The sequence below is a fragment of the Mirounga angustirostris genome, unplaced genomic scaffold (genome assembly GCF_029215605.1).
Source record: "Mirounga angustirostris isolate CCGP_5_RB_7025 unplaced genomic scaffold, mMirAng1.0.hap1 SCAF_3, whole genome shotgun sequence".
Taxonomy (NCBI): Eukaryota; Metazoa; Chordata; class Mammalia; order Carnivora; family Phocidae; genus Mirounga; species Mirounga angustirostris.
The window spans coordinates 173,666,985-173,684,551 of record NW_026991711.1 but is presented as its reverse complement, the minus strand read 5'-3'; the positions used below and the strand labels follow the sequence as shown (position 1 = coordinate 173,684,551).

The following is a 17,567-nucleotide window of genomic DNA, read 5'->3' as shown; positions in this document are numbered from 1 at the left end:
AAATCTTTAAAAAAAAAAAACTAGCCCATGAATTAACACATAAGATAAACATTTTTTTATCAAGTTGAATTCTCTGCCTTCAACTTTCTCCTTGGCCCTTACTAATTTTGTGTCCTTAGGGGACCTCAAGGTGTTATGGAAAACTGTGCAAGAAAATTAAGGTAAACTGTATTAGACAGTGCCCAGTACACAGTAACATCTCAGTAAGTGTTACCTAGTTGTACTTCTACAGTGGTAGAAGCTATGTCTCCTAATTTGGAAGATAGCTGTAACAGTCTTTATATGTCAAAGCATTTATGCTTTTTAAAAAATTTTCAGTCTTTCCATGGATATAGAGTAATTTAAAGTTTTATCATCATTTCATTTTTCTATATTCACATAATTGTGCTTTTTACAATATAAAATGATATTATAGCAATTTACATTTGACTGTTCTGATAAGATGAGTCATTCATCCCTGCTTTACAGAAAAGTAACATGAAGCTGGAAAAAACCGAGTGCTTGCTGAGAGCCCATAGCTAGCTAGGAAGTAGTAGAAGTAGGGTACCAAACAACTGTGATATGAAATTCCATGTAGACATCACAATTTTTTTAAAGATTTTATTTATTTATTTGACAGAGAGAGACAGTGAGAGAGGGAATACAAGCAGGGGGGAATTGGGAGGGGAGAGCAGGCTTCCTGCCAAGCAGGGAGCCTGATGCGGGGCTCGAATCCCAGGAACCTGGGATCATGACCTGAGCCGAAGGCAGACACTTAACGACTTGAGCCACCCAGGCACCCCTAGATATCACAATTTTTAAAAGTTGTTTTAGTTTGTTGCAGTTGAACAAAATTCAACTATGAAATTCAATCACTATAATTGTGCACAGCATATATCAAAAAACAAATGATGTGATAGCCATGGGTAAACTGACTGTTATGTTGAATATAGTTTCTTACTGTTGATAATTGGAGTCAGATCTGGTTACTTTAGCATGCTGACCAATTTGTGTCTATAGATAAGAAAAACCCAGCCTTTCTAGTCATTAGCAGCTGTATACCTTCTCTTTCTTTCTCAAGGATTTGTATGTGAGCACTACTTGGTGATGCATTGATAATGCGGAGTGGTGGTTACTTCATTTCACTGCAGGTATTATTAGAGAGACAATGATTAGATGTGTTTTCTTCTTGTATTGAAACTGATTCCCTATTATTATTTGTTAGAATACTCTAAGGAACCCCTTTGTGCAAGTTTTTGTGAAATTCTCTGTGGGACTCGATACTGTTGAACTATTGAAACAGATAGATGAACTCGGTAAGTCCAGATTCACAAAACTTTTGTTCACTAGTCATGTCAAAAATGGGAAAAGCATGGTTGCATTTGAAAACTTTTTGTTTTCTTCTGTATTTGATTTTTAGCTAGTTATTCTAAGTAGAATCCTGGATATAGCTATCCATCTTTTCCCCAGATAGTTGTATAATTATAAGTAGTAACAGCTGTTTGGATACCCAGTATCTGCAGTTAGTTTCAACAATTACATACTTCATGTAAATGCAGCTTTTCCTACAATCATTGGTAGGTTGCTAGGTTGCTAGAAATAAGGGGACACTTTTTTTTTGATAATTTGATGAAAAGCAGATCCTTAAGGACAAAGAAAGATGAAATGGTTTATGTCTGGTCATATTCAACATTTTATCTCCACGGGCCTCAGTTACCACTTTGACTAACCCAGAATGTACCTGGAAGAAGTTATTGAGTTAGCAAAAGCAAAACAAAGCAATGAAGAGACTCAAAAGAAAATAAACTTAAATCAGTATTCAAGGTTGGATCCTCCTCTCATGGTCATTTAAAAGGAACAGGCAAAGAGAATCAAAGGAAGCTGTCTGAACTTATGCATTCCCTCTGCCACATCCCCACTTTCAACCTAAGGGATGCAAGACATCTAATTCAGTCTGTGTCTGATTCACTGTTGCTATGCAACCGCAAGGATGAGGAAGGGATTGAGAGCATCTGAATTTGGCTGCAGTAGAGCAAGTGCCCCTCCTCCTCCCTGGTGCTACTGGGACAGAAGTGACATGGGTTGTAAACCCGTAGGGAAGAATTATATTTACATTTGTCTTGTATATAGTTGTGTGCACTTTATGATAGTTGACTAAATTTGATTAAAGAAAGATAGTGGATTTATTCTCTACAAGTATCATTTGGTTAAGCAACCATTTGATCAAAATATCAGAAATATACTACAGAGTTCTTACATGAGTTTTATCTTCCTAACTTTAAATATAGGAGGGGAGTTCTAGAATTTAAAATTAGACTAAAATGAATGTAGCAGTGAGACTTGATATTCCTACAATTGTATATATAACTTGGTATCTAAGAGTTTATATAGTTTGAACTGAGGGAGCACTGACCCTCATAGCTCTTCTTCGATCCTCTGGGCCAGCATGTCTAAGGAATCCCTGGTGGTGTGATTTCCAATGGCCGCTGGAGGCCACTGTTTTACCACAACCACAGTTTTACCCCTCCCCCATCAAGGTCTATATCAAACAAACCATTTCACTTTAAATTCTAATGAGAAATGCACTTAGTAAGTTGCCCTCTGTGAGAAATTAAGTCTTACATTGGACTGTGAAAGAGTCATGTTTGGGTTTTGTGAGGAGGGATTTATGATACTCACAATATTCTTGGTATTCATGATGATCAAGTCAGTGAAAATTTAATTGGCCAAGTGATTTATTAACTTGCAATTTCATATTTACCCTTTGTCTCGGTTGACTTCCTCATAAGGAATCATGAAATTGAAGAGCAATTAAATCCTCTTTCTTCCAGAGTAATGACCTGAAATAAAATCTTGATCATTTTGTCTAGATTAGCACAGATATCAATAGAAATAACTCACATGAGATGTTAAATCAAACAGTTTTAAAAAGTTGTCTACTCTGTGGCATAGATTCTCAGTCTCCTAAGAAATGATTCTGTAGCACACCTTATTGAATGATATAGTTTATTTGTTCTACACATTCTACATAGATTTTCCTTTGTTTAAATTCTTACATTCACATTCCCTGAACAAAGTAAGTGTGTCCATTTATTGGAAACTTTCATCTCTAGTTTTCTTCCTGACTATATGTAGATGTATTTTTTTAAATTATTCACCTTTAGTCACTGGTTAACTAAATTGTAGCAGAATATACTTTTAAGTTGGCTTGTATCATTCTTTGAACTTGGGTCTCCTTTACTGGTACTAGCTCAAAGTTCTTTTCAATGAATATTTGCACACCTGGACACATTTTCCCAGGTGTTACTAGATATTTTTATTACCAGATATTTTAGAATAAATTCTAGTAAATTCTACAACTTCCTATTACTCATAATCTAGTATAATGGTAAGTACTGACTCAAAAGTATTTTGTCTCATTACTACTAGAAACAACATTACAATACAGCATTATAATATATATTTTGTCTATTTTGCTTTGCTTTTTTAGATATTCTAAGACTGAAATTAGAAAACATCATTGACATCGTTGATCAGCTCAACACACTATCTTCCCTGACAGTAAATATTTCCTCCTGTGTATTATATGACCGTATTCAGGCAGCAAAAAGCATAGATGAAATGGAGAGAGAGGCCAAAAGGCTTTACAGAAGCAATGAACTCTTTGGAAGTAAGTGTTATTCTACTAGAGTTTGAGCTTCTCTTTGTACTAAAATTGGCCAAATTCTTCCCTTACCACTTTCATCAAGAACTCAGGAAAGTAGTCTGGATGGGGGGAGGGTCACTGTTCCCTCTGATGTCCTTAGAAATGAAAACCTTTCATGTAGTCAACCCACTATATTGTCTGACAAGATTTCCACAAATGTGTGATTTTGTTGGCATGGTTAAAATGAAGACTGAAATGGATTACATAGTTACAGGGTGAAGTTGAGTCCATAATCAGTCAAGATTATTCATTTTATTGTGTTTTTTTTTTTTTATTTTAGTAAGTGGCTTAGAGTGATATATTTAATCTGGCCACTTACTTTGTAATTATATTCTCAAACTCCTGCTTTGAATCTCTGAAGTTGTCACTTCCAATTAGCCATCTTTTCTGTAAATTAGGAGCCTGAACTTACTGTCACATTACAAACTCAATTGCCTGTTTGGCTGCCCCGTAAGTATACCCTCCAAACAATGAATAATGTCAACCATAAAATAACCTTTCTCCTGTTGTTGCCATTTTATTTTTAGGTGTTATTTTTAAGCTTCCTTCTAACAGAAGCCGGCACAGAGGCTATGACTCTGAAGATGTATCTCTTCCTCCTGTCATAAAATATACCATCCGCATGAGTCTCAAGACTGCACAGACCACAAGAAGCATAAGGACCAAGATTTGGGCCCCGGGGCCACACAATTCTCCATCACATAACCAGATCTATGGCAGGGCTTTTGTTTACTTACAGGATAGTATTGAGAGAGCAATCATTGAATTGCAGACTGGAAGAAACTCCCAGGAAGTAGCCGTCCAGGTCCAGGCAATTCCATATCCCTGCTACATGAAAGACAAGTAAGTCTGGGTGGCTGGAGCCCCTTTTAATAGCCAACCACTTTTTTGAGAACTCATTTCTGCATATTCATTCACATGGATCAAGTGAAAAAGATCTCTTTCACGAAATTTTTGTCAAATGCTTGTTTCCACGAAAGGGTCCACACCACAGGGCACAGCTCCACTGCAGCTGCTCATTGTTACCAAAATGATGGTCAAGTCCTTACCAAATGATTCAGGTTTTCTTAATCATAACCCTTAGCTTTCCAAGGACTATGGCCCTTGAATCAGGAGAATTCAGACTTGAGTGCAGGGCTGCACGATTTGAATGCGACCCACTCTCTACTGGTCTTCCCTTTCTCTAAACAAGACAATCTTAACATCTCTTCCAACTCTCAAATTTTATTAAAAATCTATAAGTGCATGGCCAACCTTAAGGAAGAATTTTGATAAAACACATCATTGATCTCTAAGATAAGTATTATGCTATCTAAACCTATGTTATGCACTACCAATCCACTTGTTAGGAATCTTCATCTAAAATGGTTTGCTGGGGCCCCTGGGTGGTTCAGTCGGTTAAGCATCTGCCTTCAGCTCAGGTCATGATCTCAGGGTCCTGGGATCGAGCCCCGCCTCGGGCTTGCTGCTCAGCAGGGAGAACTGCTTCTCCCTCAGCCTCTCCCCCTGTTCCTGCTTTCTCTCTCTCTCAAATAAATAAAATCTTTAAAAAATAAACAAAAATAAATAAAATGATTTGCTAAATGGATAAAAAATGCAAAGACCATGTTTTAGACAACTGAATTGGAATGGTCAAGAAATCTGCCAGTCAAGTAGCAGTGACTGACTCCTCCACTCTGACCATAGTCAGGCTCATCCTCCTACGTAAAAGCTGGAGGCTGAATATTACTTTAAAGAAATTGCACTGGTTTTCCAGCCCAATTACTGCAGTTTATATACAATTCAGATGGTTCTGGACTTTTTTTTTTTTTTCTCCGTTTTTCTTTCTGTCACTGCGTCTGTCTCCTTTGGCTGCTTCAGGAGCTCTAGATGAAATGAGGTCATGTAACCCTCTGTGTGGCAGTGAGGATTCCATCCGTGGGTTGTCAAGGTTAGCTGCGTGTTGTGGAGGCCAGTCAGTTTCTTGCAGCCTGAACTGTGTGTGAACTGCAGTGCCTTGCATGAATAGCAATGACCTGTGGGTTCAATTAAAAGAAAATTCTCATCTATTTTCCTGCTCATCTTTTTCCCCTTGTAAATTTTGGTACCTAGGATGGTGGGTGCCTGGATTTTCTTTTTTAAGAAGAAAAGTAAACTGTACTCTACCTTCTTCGTGGGAGAATATGATCATAGTATCTTCCATATACATATAAATTCTTTATTGCATACAAAGTGCTCCCACATATATTATTTCCTTTGTTCTACCCAACAACCTCAGTAAGGTAAGCAGGAGCAGGTATCATTAACCATATTTTCCTGATGAAAAAAACTGAAATCCAAAAGGGTTAAGTAACATGTCCAAAGTTGAATAGCTAGTACCTTACTGGTCCTTCAGCTAGGAGACCAGCATTTTCTCCTTATATTAAACCAAACCAATCTTAAAATACACAATCACTTGGAAGAAACATTACAGGGGATATGTTATTAATTAATGAGGGCCTTTGCCTAATTCTGGGGCCAGAAACACCATTAGGGCTGGACTTGAACCAAAAGAAAATTCATTCAACAAATATTGTTTAAGTGCCTACCCCATGCCAGATAGTTTCCCAGGAATAAAAAAAATTGGATATGACCCCAACCCTCACTCTTTCCTCATCCAAGAAAAAAGCCCAAATAACCCTCATATCTTTGATGGTGATACACTTCTGATGCTAAAGTTATAATGAATGATGGTGATGTCATGTTGCATTAATATTTGCATTTTTTATGAGGAACTTCAAGGTAATTCCTTAGCCTTACAGATTAAAAAGGAAATGGCCTTGGTACTGTTCTCCAAATGAAAATGTCAGTGGAGCCTACTATGGAAAACAGGTCAATTTAGAGTTCCTCTCATTGAAAACTACTCATTTGCCTTACCCCATAGAAAGGTAGCTAGTGTCAGAACCATGATTCTCAAACTATGATCCCTGTACCAACAACATGGACATCACCTGGGAAATTGTTTAAAATGCAAATTCTTTATCCCACCCCAGATATATTAAATCAGAAGCTTATGGGCGAGGCTCCGAAATCTGTGTTTTAGTAAGCCCTTCAGGTGATTGTGATGCATGGTTAACTTTGAGAAACACTGCATTGGAACTTTCTGGTATCATAGGCAGACCACTCAGGAAATATATTTGGAGCCTGATGAAGCCTTCCAGTGACTGCCTAGTTTAGCACATTATCAGAAAAGACATTGCTATACTGTGTATGAAAGATCTCCTGGAGCATTATTTTGAGGAATCCAAGTTCTTTGTTTGCATTTTAAATTGAATGCTTTGAGTTTTATTTTATTTCATTTTGGGAAATTTAGTTTAATAATAACTATGAGCTTCTAAAGAGTAGATAAATACAGTAATTTGGGAAGATATAGCTTTTAGCTAGATAAACCAATCATCATCTAATTTTATATCTGCCTTTTAGATAAGAATTTCATTTAGACAGAAGGGTTTTGAGCTTTGCAATTATATCTGTGAAATAATTATTTTCCTAGATAGGACATACTCAAACACGCTCTAAACAATATGGTAATTTTATCTAACAATCCAGAGCTGTTTTTCACTTTTGCAACATTACAGCAAGAAAATCATGGGCGTACTGTTAAGTCAGCTTCACACTTCATAAATAAAGGAGCAATATTAATGACTATTCTCAATTTCAAAACAGGAGTATAATTCACTGTAAGAGAGGATGTGTTCTTTATATATTACAATCTGCACAGATGATACTCATTTGGGTCCCTGAATTTTTGTTTTTATGTTTCTGTTTTTTTACAGCTTCCTAACCAGTGTCTCTTATTCTCTTCCAATTGTGCTCATGGTTGCCTGGGTTGTATTTATAGCTGCATTTGTAAAAAAGCTTGTTTATGAGAAAGATCTCCGGCTTCATGAGGTATGTCGAGAATCTCCTCTTATTATGAGTAAGATCTATTTGTGTAATAATTACTATGATTTTCATCATGCCTATACAAACTCAGAAAGCCTGACCCATTCCTCATGAATTAAAAAGAAAAATATTTTATGAATCATAAAGGCAGCTGATATGGCAATACTCTGTTTTCTCACAAAGTTATATAGAATTCATTTTATAAGTACCTCTAGAAAATGAAATATAAATAATTCTGAATAAAATCTGAGTACAATTTATGATCCTGACAGTAATTTTGTCCAAGAAGTTCCTATAGGACTTAGGATCTAACGCAGGAAGTTTAAATAATAACTAGTAAGGCAGGAAGACTGTTGGCATGGTAACTAAATGAGTCCAAATGAAAATAGATACAGATATATGGACATAGACGCAGACGTAGTCATGGACAGACAGATGGCTTGTTTCAGCTCTCATGAAGCAAATTCTCTTTCCAGCATACCTTGTCTTCTTCAATTATCTTCTCTTCTATCTTCCACTGATTCATGATTTATAGCGACTAAGAATTTTATGTTATGCTACTGACTAGGTGAATAATATAATGATGAAAGACAGGACCTGGGATGTAAAGCATGATCTCTTCTGGAGCATGTTCCTCATCATTATCTCCAAATCCCAAATATCTTACTTCTTTTTAGAATTTATGAAACAGCATTGTGTGATTTGGGGATTGTATTGGAATAAGAACTATGTTATCTGCCCATCCTGTAATGAGTCCATTCTTACACTCACTCATGGAGCAAAAAGAAAGCAGAAACACTTCAAAACTGGAGCACAATAATTATTGCAAGGCCTGGCTGACAACCTGACATAATGAGGTTAGAGTAACCTGTTAGCCCACTTGCGCTTTCCAGACTGACTTTGCCAATGCTTCCAGGCAATTGATTCTTTCTCCTCACAAGGTACAAATTACTGCTTCATGTTTCTGTGAGCTCAGCATCAGGCTTCCAGGGGTGTCCTAGGGTTTGAACCTATACTTCTTACCTTTTCTATTTGAATTCTGGTTGATCCTCACAGCTGCATTTTTTGTATTTCAGTTATAATTTGGTAAACCTCTCATCAACTGGTTTGAGTTCTGTTGTATCCAGGACTCTGTGCAATGCTTTCTTAATTCCAATTTAGAAACTTGAATCCATGCCCTAAACCAGAATTTTGGTTGCAAGCACCTACCTTATGTTTCTCTTTCAGGTTCCTGGTACTCAGAAGTGAATCTTCACAGATTAAAGGGAAACTTTAAAGTTGAAAACTGTGATAGAAATTGAGTTCTTTTCCACTTCAAAATAAATATCTACCTTAAAAATAGTATTTGTAGTAGAAACACACAGTAAATATAAGTATTACATTGTGTATATGTTATACACACACTGTATTATTTTGTGTTTGAAGATGATGCTCTTTGAGTGCATCTATGGATGCCACAAAAATATCAAAGAATAATGAAGAGTTCTTTCTTAATTGAAGACATGAAAGACATACTTTTAACGATGATCCAATTTCTGTTTGGTAGCTTTGTGTCTTCATTTTGCATGCATCTACTTTCAAAATTTAACTATCTGATCTTGGGGGTCAAAGTCCTATAGTACAAGATCACTGAACGTGTAATCAGAGAATCGGGCTTTGAGTCTTCCAGTTCCACTTGGGCTCAATCCATTAAACTTTCTAAGTCTTACTATCTAGACTTAATTCAGCAATACATTTCCAGAATGTGGCTCTCTCACTGCCACAACAAGAAAGGCATTCAATCATCCATATTTTATCAGTTCTAAGGTCAAGATTTTTTTCCTTGCTTCTTAAAGCCTCTGAAATTGGGATGCATTTGATAAGGTGTCATCATTTATTTGGTGGTGATTTTTCTTTCTTGCTGCCATGTCAAATAATGGCATGTCTTAAAATCAGCAGCATCCTGGGCGCCTGGGTGGCTCAGTTGTTAAGCGTCTGCCTTCGGCTCAGGTCATGATCCCAGGATCCTGGGATGGAGTCCCACATGGGGCTTCCTCCTCAAGGGGAAGCCTGCTTCTCCCTCTCCCACTCCCGCTGCTTGTGTTCCTGCTCTCGCTATCTCTGTCTCTGTCAAATAAATAAATAAAATCTTTAAAAAAAAAATCAGCAGCATCCTAAATTCAAAGGAGTTCAGTCTATTTGTGAGATGAATTGATGGAACTGGGACTGGAATAAGTGGAATATTCTCAATGCCTCCTGCTCAGCCTTCCTGTACTGCCCATGGTTCTCATCTTCCCTCCTCCTTTTTAAAAGTGAAAAAGCTAAGCCCACTGAGAGGTGACTTGCTAAAAACTGCAGAGCTAGTTAGTGGTAGATCTAGGTCTGGAACTCGAATGTCTTGACTTTCAACCAATCCTTTTCCACAGTATAGCTGCTTTCCCTCTCACAATCTTATTCTGGTAGCATAGACCCTTAAAGACTTTTGAAGATGATGATGGAAAATCTGTTAGGTTCCCAGAGACTCAAAATCACTTTTAATACCATCATCTTAATATTCACTAAGTTCTAAAGCTTTTAATTCTCTACATCCTTCTCATTCCAATTAAATTTTTTAAAAAAGGTTAAAAAAATTACATTTTTCCTTCTGTAACTGTTCTTAAATCTGGGCAAGAAAACCAAGTTAGTTGCTATTTCAGTGAAGCCATTAATCCTTGACCTTGTTATAGTATGACTCCAGTTAATTCCTTTAACTTGTTAAAGGAATTAGCACAAATATTAATGCCCAATAAGTTTGTCGATGAAATTAAGCCTGTAGTTAAAAAAAAAAAAAAAACTATTTTGAAATGGCTTTCAGTGGGTTTTGTTCTGTGTTCCTTGTTTTTAACAATTAAAATATTAAAGCTATACAAAAAATTGATTTACAACACACAGAAAAATACTTTTTGACATTATTTTCTTGATTTATGAGTTAGCTTCTAATGTAAGTCATTTATGGGGATTCCAATGCTTATATTCAACTGGGACAAAATTTGGAGGTGTTCTTCCTCAGTTCATAGATAATCTAAAATATCTGTGGTCTGGAGAGATGTTACCAAGAATTATGTAAGGGATTTTAGTCCTTTGATGTTTCACTTTAGACAATGTTTATGTCTCCTTGATAGACACTATCCATCATACTAGTGAGAATTTGGAACATTTCAGGTAGTGATCACAACATCCTTTATATCTTACTTAAAAGCAGTAATATAAATATCTAGTGTTAAGAAAAATTTTTTAGTTTAGGTATAAAATGGTATTACTCCTTATAAATTAGTGCTTGACATATATGAATATTTGTGATTTCTTTTCCTGAAAACATTAATGTCAACCCCTGTGCATAAGCTTCTCTCTAATGTGGCAATACATTTATCCCAAATCTTACAGAATCTTTTCTCTTTATCTTCTGCCATAAACTGGAGTAAACTCTCACCACTGTGTAGAGGGGTTTTCCTTGAGCAACAGGTTATCAGATATTGATGAATTGCTTCAGGCAGGTTTGAGAGGCTTGAGACAGGTGATTCTTTGATTGCAAAGCTGGCACCTGACATATGTCACTCTGAGGAGCATCTAACGACATCCAGGAAAGCACAGCCGGACGTTCTCTATGGGCCATCTTCCATCAGCAAGTTTGGTCTTGTTTATTATAACGAAGTTGGCTGTGAATCTGGATAATTTATGGATGACTTACATGCTCTCATTGCTCTTTCTCTTTATGAATAACAGCTGTTCTTCTCATGGCATAAAATCCTGAAGTTTAACACTGAAGTTTCATGCTAGAATGTTAAATAGTGAACACTTTTGGAGGCACCTAACTCAGTCCATTTCAGCAAGAAGCAGTGATCATTTTCCAACTTTACCATCGCTCAGGAAAAAGGAATCTGATCTCGAGTCTTGAAAATTTCAAAATTACAATGATAAACACCTTTAGTTTGGTCTTCAGATTTGCCAGATTATCTTTTAATAAGGCTATGAATGGAGAATTTTCTAGATATATATTATATATATGTATATATATATATATATATATATATATATATATATGTTTTGAAGCTATCAATTTTGGGGGAAGGAAAACATGTTTGTACACACCAAGACAGCTTTATTTCATGTCCTTGATAGTGTCCTAGATATTTTATATCCACCTTGTGAAATATGCTGACATTGTCTCCTACTGACATACACTGCTATTGGAGAGAAGATATTTTTCGTATAAGGCACATGAAATTAGGTGGTGAATATCAGCTTTGGAGTAGTTATATGGGTCCCATAACTCCCCAGTTAATTATAAACTCAGTTAAATCTCAAAACAAATAGGAAAGGCCAATAAAAAGAGCTAACGTGATCATGGTCATAATTGAATAGGCGAGTGTCTCTAAAATGCAGTCATCAAACATGACACAGTAATTTTCTCAAATGGGTTGGGGAGTAGAGAGAAAATTTCGAAAGTAAGACCTGTGAGATATTTTCTCATACCGAAATGTAATTTTGTTTTCAATGATAGATGCATAGCAACTGGAAGAAACCTTCCATAGTGCATCTTCGCTCCATGCTGGGTTTTTTTATTTTGACCCCCACTTCCATTCCTATGGAAACATAAGTTGAGTCTTTACTGCAAAGGGCGGAAGGCCTGGGAGGAGAGAAGCAGTAAGGAGGGAGGAAGGTGAGGAAGAGGACAAAGTTAAGAGGAAAAGTCACAGGCTTTTTCTCAGTGGTGATTAGCTTAAGGCCCACAGCTTAGACTGTTGGCAGTCAGGTAGCTGTTTCCATGGCAACAAGAGGAGTAGCAGAGTTATCAAAATGTGATAAGTTGCAAAGGCAGAAAGTAAAATTCACTATTTTATGTGTAGAGCAAAAGATTCAGCACGTTCCTTTTTTTTTTTCTAGACAAGTTAGTTTTAAAGAAGGAGGACATTGAAAATCCTTGAATTTACCCAAAATACTGGATTATAAAGCTGTTAATGGAGCTTTTCTTTTGTTCTTTTTTAAAATGGACTGTCAGATTCATAAGCTTAGCGTTAATCATGTATTGTTAAAACTAGAAACCAGGATATCCAGGTTCCCCCGAAGTGCACCATGTCACCAAATTCAAGACAGCTAAGATCCAGGGGAATTTAGATCTTTCAGAATCCCTTTGAGTTAATGGTCAAACACATCATGCTGGTCTGTTTTTCTACCTTGGTGGAATGCCTTGGTCTCTAGGGATATCACTGAGTTATTAAAAAATATAAATTGAGAGAGTTATTAAAAAATATAAATTTTATTATTATAAAATAATAGATGATCTCAGATACATGAGTTCATTTTGGGTGCATGAATGTCTTTTTGGAAAACAAAGATGACAAACCTGCCCTAAACTCCCAATGATCTTAAGGATGGGAAAGCTGTGCCAAAAGGCAGAAAGTCTCCCTTCAAAGTTTCCATGTTTTAATTCTTAGGAGTCAGGTTTATTCTCTTTCTCTCAGGAACAAGAGTACTGATTGTGTTGTCCATTAATGGAGCTTTGTTATCTCAGTCCCTACACTGAATTTGAAATAAACCATGTTTTTCTATGAGCTTGAAATATTCATGACTGTACAAATGTCAAATTCATGTCGTAAAATTCTGCAGGAGACACCATAAATTTTGATGATCTATTCTAAACTAATTTAATCTGGATACATTAGTTAGATACCAGTTAGAAACGAAATTGGAAAAAAAAAGAACCTCACCATCCAAATCATCCATTATACTGGGGCACTCTGAAAGCATATAATTTAAAATGGGCTGATATAAATGGTCATATTAATTTTACATAGCAAGCATGGACAAATCCTTGACTTATGAAAATCATTAAGATGCCTAGTTCCATATATATGAAAAGTCTCGTGAGCATTTTGTCATGGTGCAGAAATAATTGCTATTTGAGAGAATATTGGCTCAAAAAGTGGCTAATGCTTTTTCCTTTTCGCAGTACATGAAGATGATGGGTGTGAATTCCTGCAGCCACTTTTTTGCCTGGCTTATAGAGAGTGTTGGATTTTTACTGGTGACCATCGTCATCCTCATCATTATACTCAAGTTTGGCAATATTCTCCCTAAAACAAATGGGTTCATTTTGTTCCTGTATTTTTCGGACTATAGCTTCTCAGTTATTGCCATGAGCTATCTCATCAGTGTCTTCTTTAATAACACCAACATTGCAGCCCTGATTGGATGCCTCATCTACATCATTGCCTTTTTTCCATTTATTGTTCTGATTACAGTTGAGGATGAGTTGAGCTATGTAATAAAAGTATTCATGGTGAGTCAACTGTCACAACTGAAAGGCCAGGGTGTGATAAGAATTGATTCTTCTTATGTTTTTAGACTCTTAAACTGGAAGTTCACTTATCTAATTGAAAAGTTCTGTGATTGCAAAATAAGCTTAACTGTCCTAATGATAGTTTTTCTACATTGTTGTATACTGTACAAGCATAAGACAATGAAAAAGAGAGTTTTCTTAACAGCACTTCTGGTAAGAAATAATTTCTGAAGAAAGAATAGTTAAAATGTAATGTGTTACGTTTTAAAGATCATCAAAAATCCTGACTTCTTCTCTGGTCCAATTCCTTAAATATCTTAAAACCTTTATTACTGGAGTTATTATCCTATATGAATAATTTTCATGGTTTTAATAACATTCGTAACATTCACTATTACTTACAGGCATAAAGACAAAAGACAAAAGACAAACAGCATATAGTCTTTTCTGCCTGTTTCAATTCAGAATTATTGAATTAATTTAAGAAATTTAATGAAATCATTAAAAATACTTTGAAATTTGGAAAGCAGAAAAATAAATCTCACTGAGAGTCATATTGAAACTTTGGTGTTTATGGAAATAGTGTTAAATAACTTTCATTTAACATTGACTGCTTTGGGTTAAAAGGACATTAAATTTCTAATGCGTTGCATTATAAGTATTCAATCAATTCATATTTTAGTATATTTTCACTCATAGTACTTCTGTTACCTGTAATCAATTTATGAAGTAAAAACATCCTCTGGCTCCTAATCATTTATTTGATTTTAGTCTTAACATTGCATTACCCTGTAATTTCCTATTTTATAAATTGCTAAGCAACATTTACCAAGTGTAGATATATATTTTGGATTTTTGACAAATATCTTCCAAGTTGTAATTTTTCTGCTTTTGTTTTCTGCTATTCCCTCTTCTCTTCCTTCAGAGTGGTAGCGGGCTTGCTAAGAGACCTCTGTATTTTTAAATACACTTAGGGAGTTAGTGTCAATTTTACCTATATTAAGTGTCCAAAGTTTTAAGTATGTTTAGATCCCTCTTGTACAAAATCTATAAGAACTATCATTGCTGTTTATTTTCTTCACAGAGTCTGCTGTCCCCAACAGCATTCAGTTATGCAAGTCAGTACATTGCAAGATATGAGGAGCAAGGCATTGGTAGGCTCACTTCCTTTAAAACTGGATTTTGGCATTCACAACTGCAGTATGTCTCACAGAAGAATAAATATATGTGTTCACTTTTTAGGTCTTCAGTGGGAAAATATGTACAGTTCCCCAGTTCAGGATGATACCACCTCATTTGGCTGGCTGTGCTGTCTAATCCTAACTGATTCTTTAATTTATTTCCTTATTGCTTGGTATGTCAGGAATGTGTTTCCAGGTATGAACATACTTCCAACAGATATATTTTTCTATAGTTTTCATAACTATAAATCAGCTAATATATATTTTCTAATATTTGATTTGCCATCCCAGAACTAACCATGATTTTCCAGGATGAGACAATGCACTGGTGAATTCTTTCTCTAATGTTCCTTTATTTTATTTTATTTTAATTTTATTTTATTATTTTTATTTAAATTTTAGTTGGTTAACATACACTGCAATATTGGTTTCAGGAGTAGAATTCAGTGATTCATCACTTACATACAACACCCAGTGCTCATCCCAACAAGTGCCCTCCTTAATACCTATTGTCCATCTAGTCCATCCCCCACCCACCACCCTCTATCAACCCTCAGTTCGTTCTCTACTGTTAGGAGTCTCTTATGGTTTGCTTCCCTCTCTCCTTTTTTTTTACCCCCTTCCCATATGTTCATCTGTTTTGTTTCTTAAATTCCCCATGTGAGGGGCGCCTGGGTGGCTCAGTCATTAAGCATCTGCCTTCAGCTCAGGTCATCATCCCAGGGTCCTGGGATCAAGCCCCGCATTGGGCTCCCTGCTCAGCGCGAAGCCTGCTTCTCCCTCTCCCACTCTCCCTGCTTGTGTTCCTGCTCTCGCTGTGTCTCTCTCTGTCAAAAAAAAATCTTTAAATTCCACATGTGAGTGATATCATATGGTCTTTGTCTTTCTCTGACTTATTTCACTTAGTATAATATACTGTAGCTGTATCCACATCATTGCATATGGCAAGATTTCATTCTTTATGATGGCTGAGTAATATTCCATTGTGTATGTGTACCACATCTTCTTTATCCATTCTTCAGTTGATGGACAATTAGGCTCTCTCCATAGTTTGGCTGTCATTGATAATCTGATGTTCCTTTAAAGGATGGAGTGGATTAAAAAGCATGGAATCCAGTCTTTTCAAATGGGCTTTTGACATGTGATAAAGCAAAAACCAGATCTCTTAATTCTAAGGAAAATTTACCAAATTCTAATGGAAAACAGTAGTTGGGTCCCCCATCCTAGGTCTCAAGTAGTCATCACTTTTAACATGCTTGGGAGCTTTTCCATTCAGCCTTATTGATATTTGTACATTTTCCTAATGTTCTAAATGAATAAAAGAGTATTGTTCCATTTATATAAAGTTCCTATAAAAGACAAATATGTAAAGATAGAAAGCAAATTAGTGATTGTCTAGAACTTGGGGTAGAAGCAGGAGTTATCTGTAAATGGTCATGAGAAAAATTTTTGAAGCTATAATGTATGGATGGTGGTTCTAATGCATGGATGGTGGTGATGGTTGCACAACTTTATATTTACTAAAAATCATCTACCCCTACACTTACTGTGATGAGTAAATTTTATGCCATATAATTATACCTTAATGAAGCTGTTTTTTAAAAAGAATAAAAGAGAGCTTATCTTTTTTTCTTTACTTTGGAAACTGAGACTACGCTTTAGTTTGATATAGATCAAAAAAAATGAAAATACTTTCTGAACCATATATAACATTCCGTTGTTTAGTTTCTGATGTTTCATGTTAACAGTCAACTAATATTTACTCTTCCTAATACATTTTCATTACAGGTACATATGGTATGGCAGCTCCATGGTATTTTCCAGTCCTTCCTTCCTATTGGAAGGAGCGATTGGGATGTATAGAAGTGAAACATGAGAAAAGCAATGGCCTTATGTTTACTAATATGATGCAGAAAACGAACCCATCTGCTAGTAAGACAAGTAGGTCAACAACAAGCATTATTATGACAGAAGTGATATAAAATTTACATGACTAGTGATTTTAATTAGGTTTTTCTAAATGGAAAAATTATCATTCTTTTAGTCATGGATGAATATGTCTACACATATGTGTTTAGACTCTTACGGAGATTAAATTGTGGCTTTTTCTGGGCTCATTAGCTCAGTTGGTTAACATATGGAGCTAATTAGGCCAAGATTGTAGATCCCTTTGTGGTCCAGTTAGACTCACACAGAGAAAAATTTTGTGCCTGGGACACAGTCTACACCCCTAACTCCAGCCATCTGTCACTAGTCAAAAAAAGTAACCAAAGTACAAGTACAGATAATTTATCATAACCCATCACCAACACTGGACACAAACAGTTGAAAGCTCATGACTTACTGACATTGGGTAAGTAGTGCTATCTTTGCGAAGTAAGGATGACCCATATCCATGGTCTATTTGTGATGCCTGAAGCACATGTAAATAGTAATCAATGAACTGGAATTTATAAACCACAGAACTGAGCTGGCTTTGTCACTATAAAATCACACCTTG

The 17,567-nt window shown here is 35.9% G+C and overlaps 1 protein-coding gene across 1 annotated transcript in view; it reads left to right on the top strand.

Annotated features, from left to right (window-relative positions):
• ABCA12 (ATP binding cassette subfamily A member 12) overlaps positions 1 to 17,567 on the top strand; it is a 169,646-nt gene that overhangs the window by 107,380 nt on the left and 44,699 nt on the right. The window contains exons 20-27 of the mRNA XM_064585792.1: positions 1,205 to 1,295; positions 3,470 to 3,649; positions 4,213 to 4,528; positions 7,480 to 7,594; positions 13,557 to 13,886; positions 14,971 to 15,040; positions 15,129 to 15,263; positions 16,856 to 16,999. Of these exons, the coding sequence (XP_064441862.1) occupies positions 1,205 to 1,295; positions 3,470 to 3,649; positions 4,213 to 4,528; positions 7,480 to 7,594; positions 13,557 to 13,886; positions 14,971 to 15,040; positions 15,129 to 15,263; positions 16,856 to 16,999 (1,381 nt within the window). The remainder of the gene's footprint in view (positions 1 to 1,204; positions 1,296 to 3,469; positions 3,650 to 4,212; positions 4,529 to 7,479; positions 7,595 to 13,556; positions 13,887 to 14,970; positions 15,041 to 15,128; positions 15,264 to 16,855; positions 17,000 to 17,567) is intronic.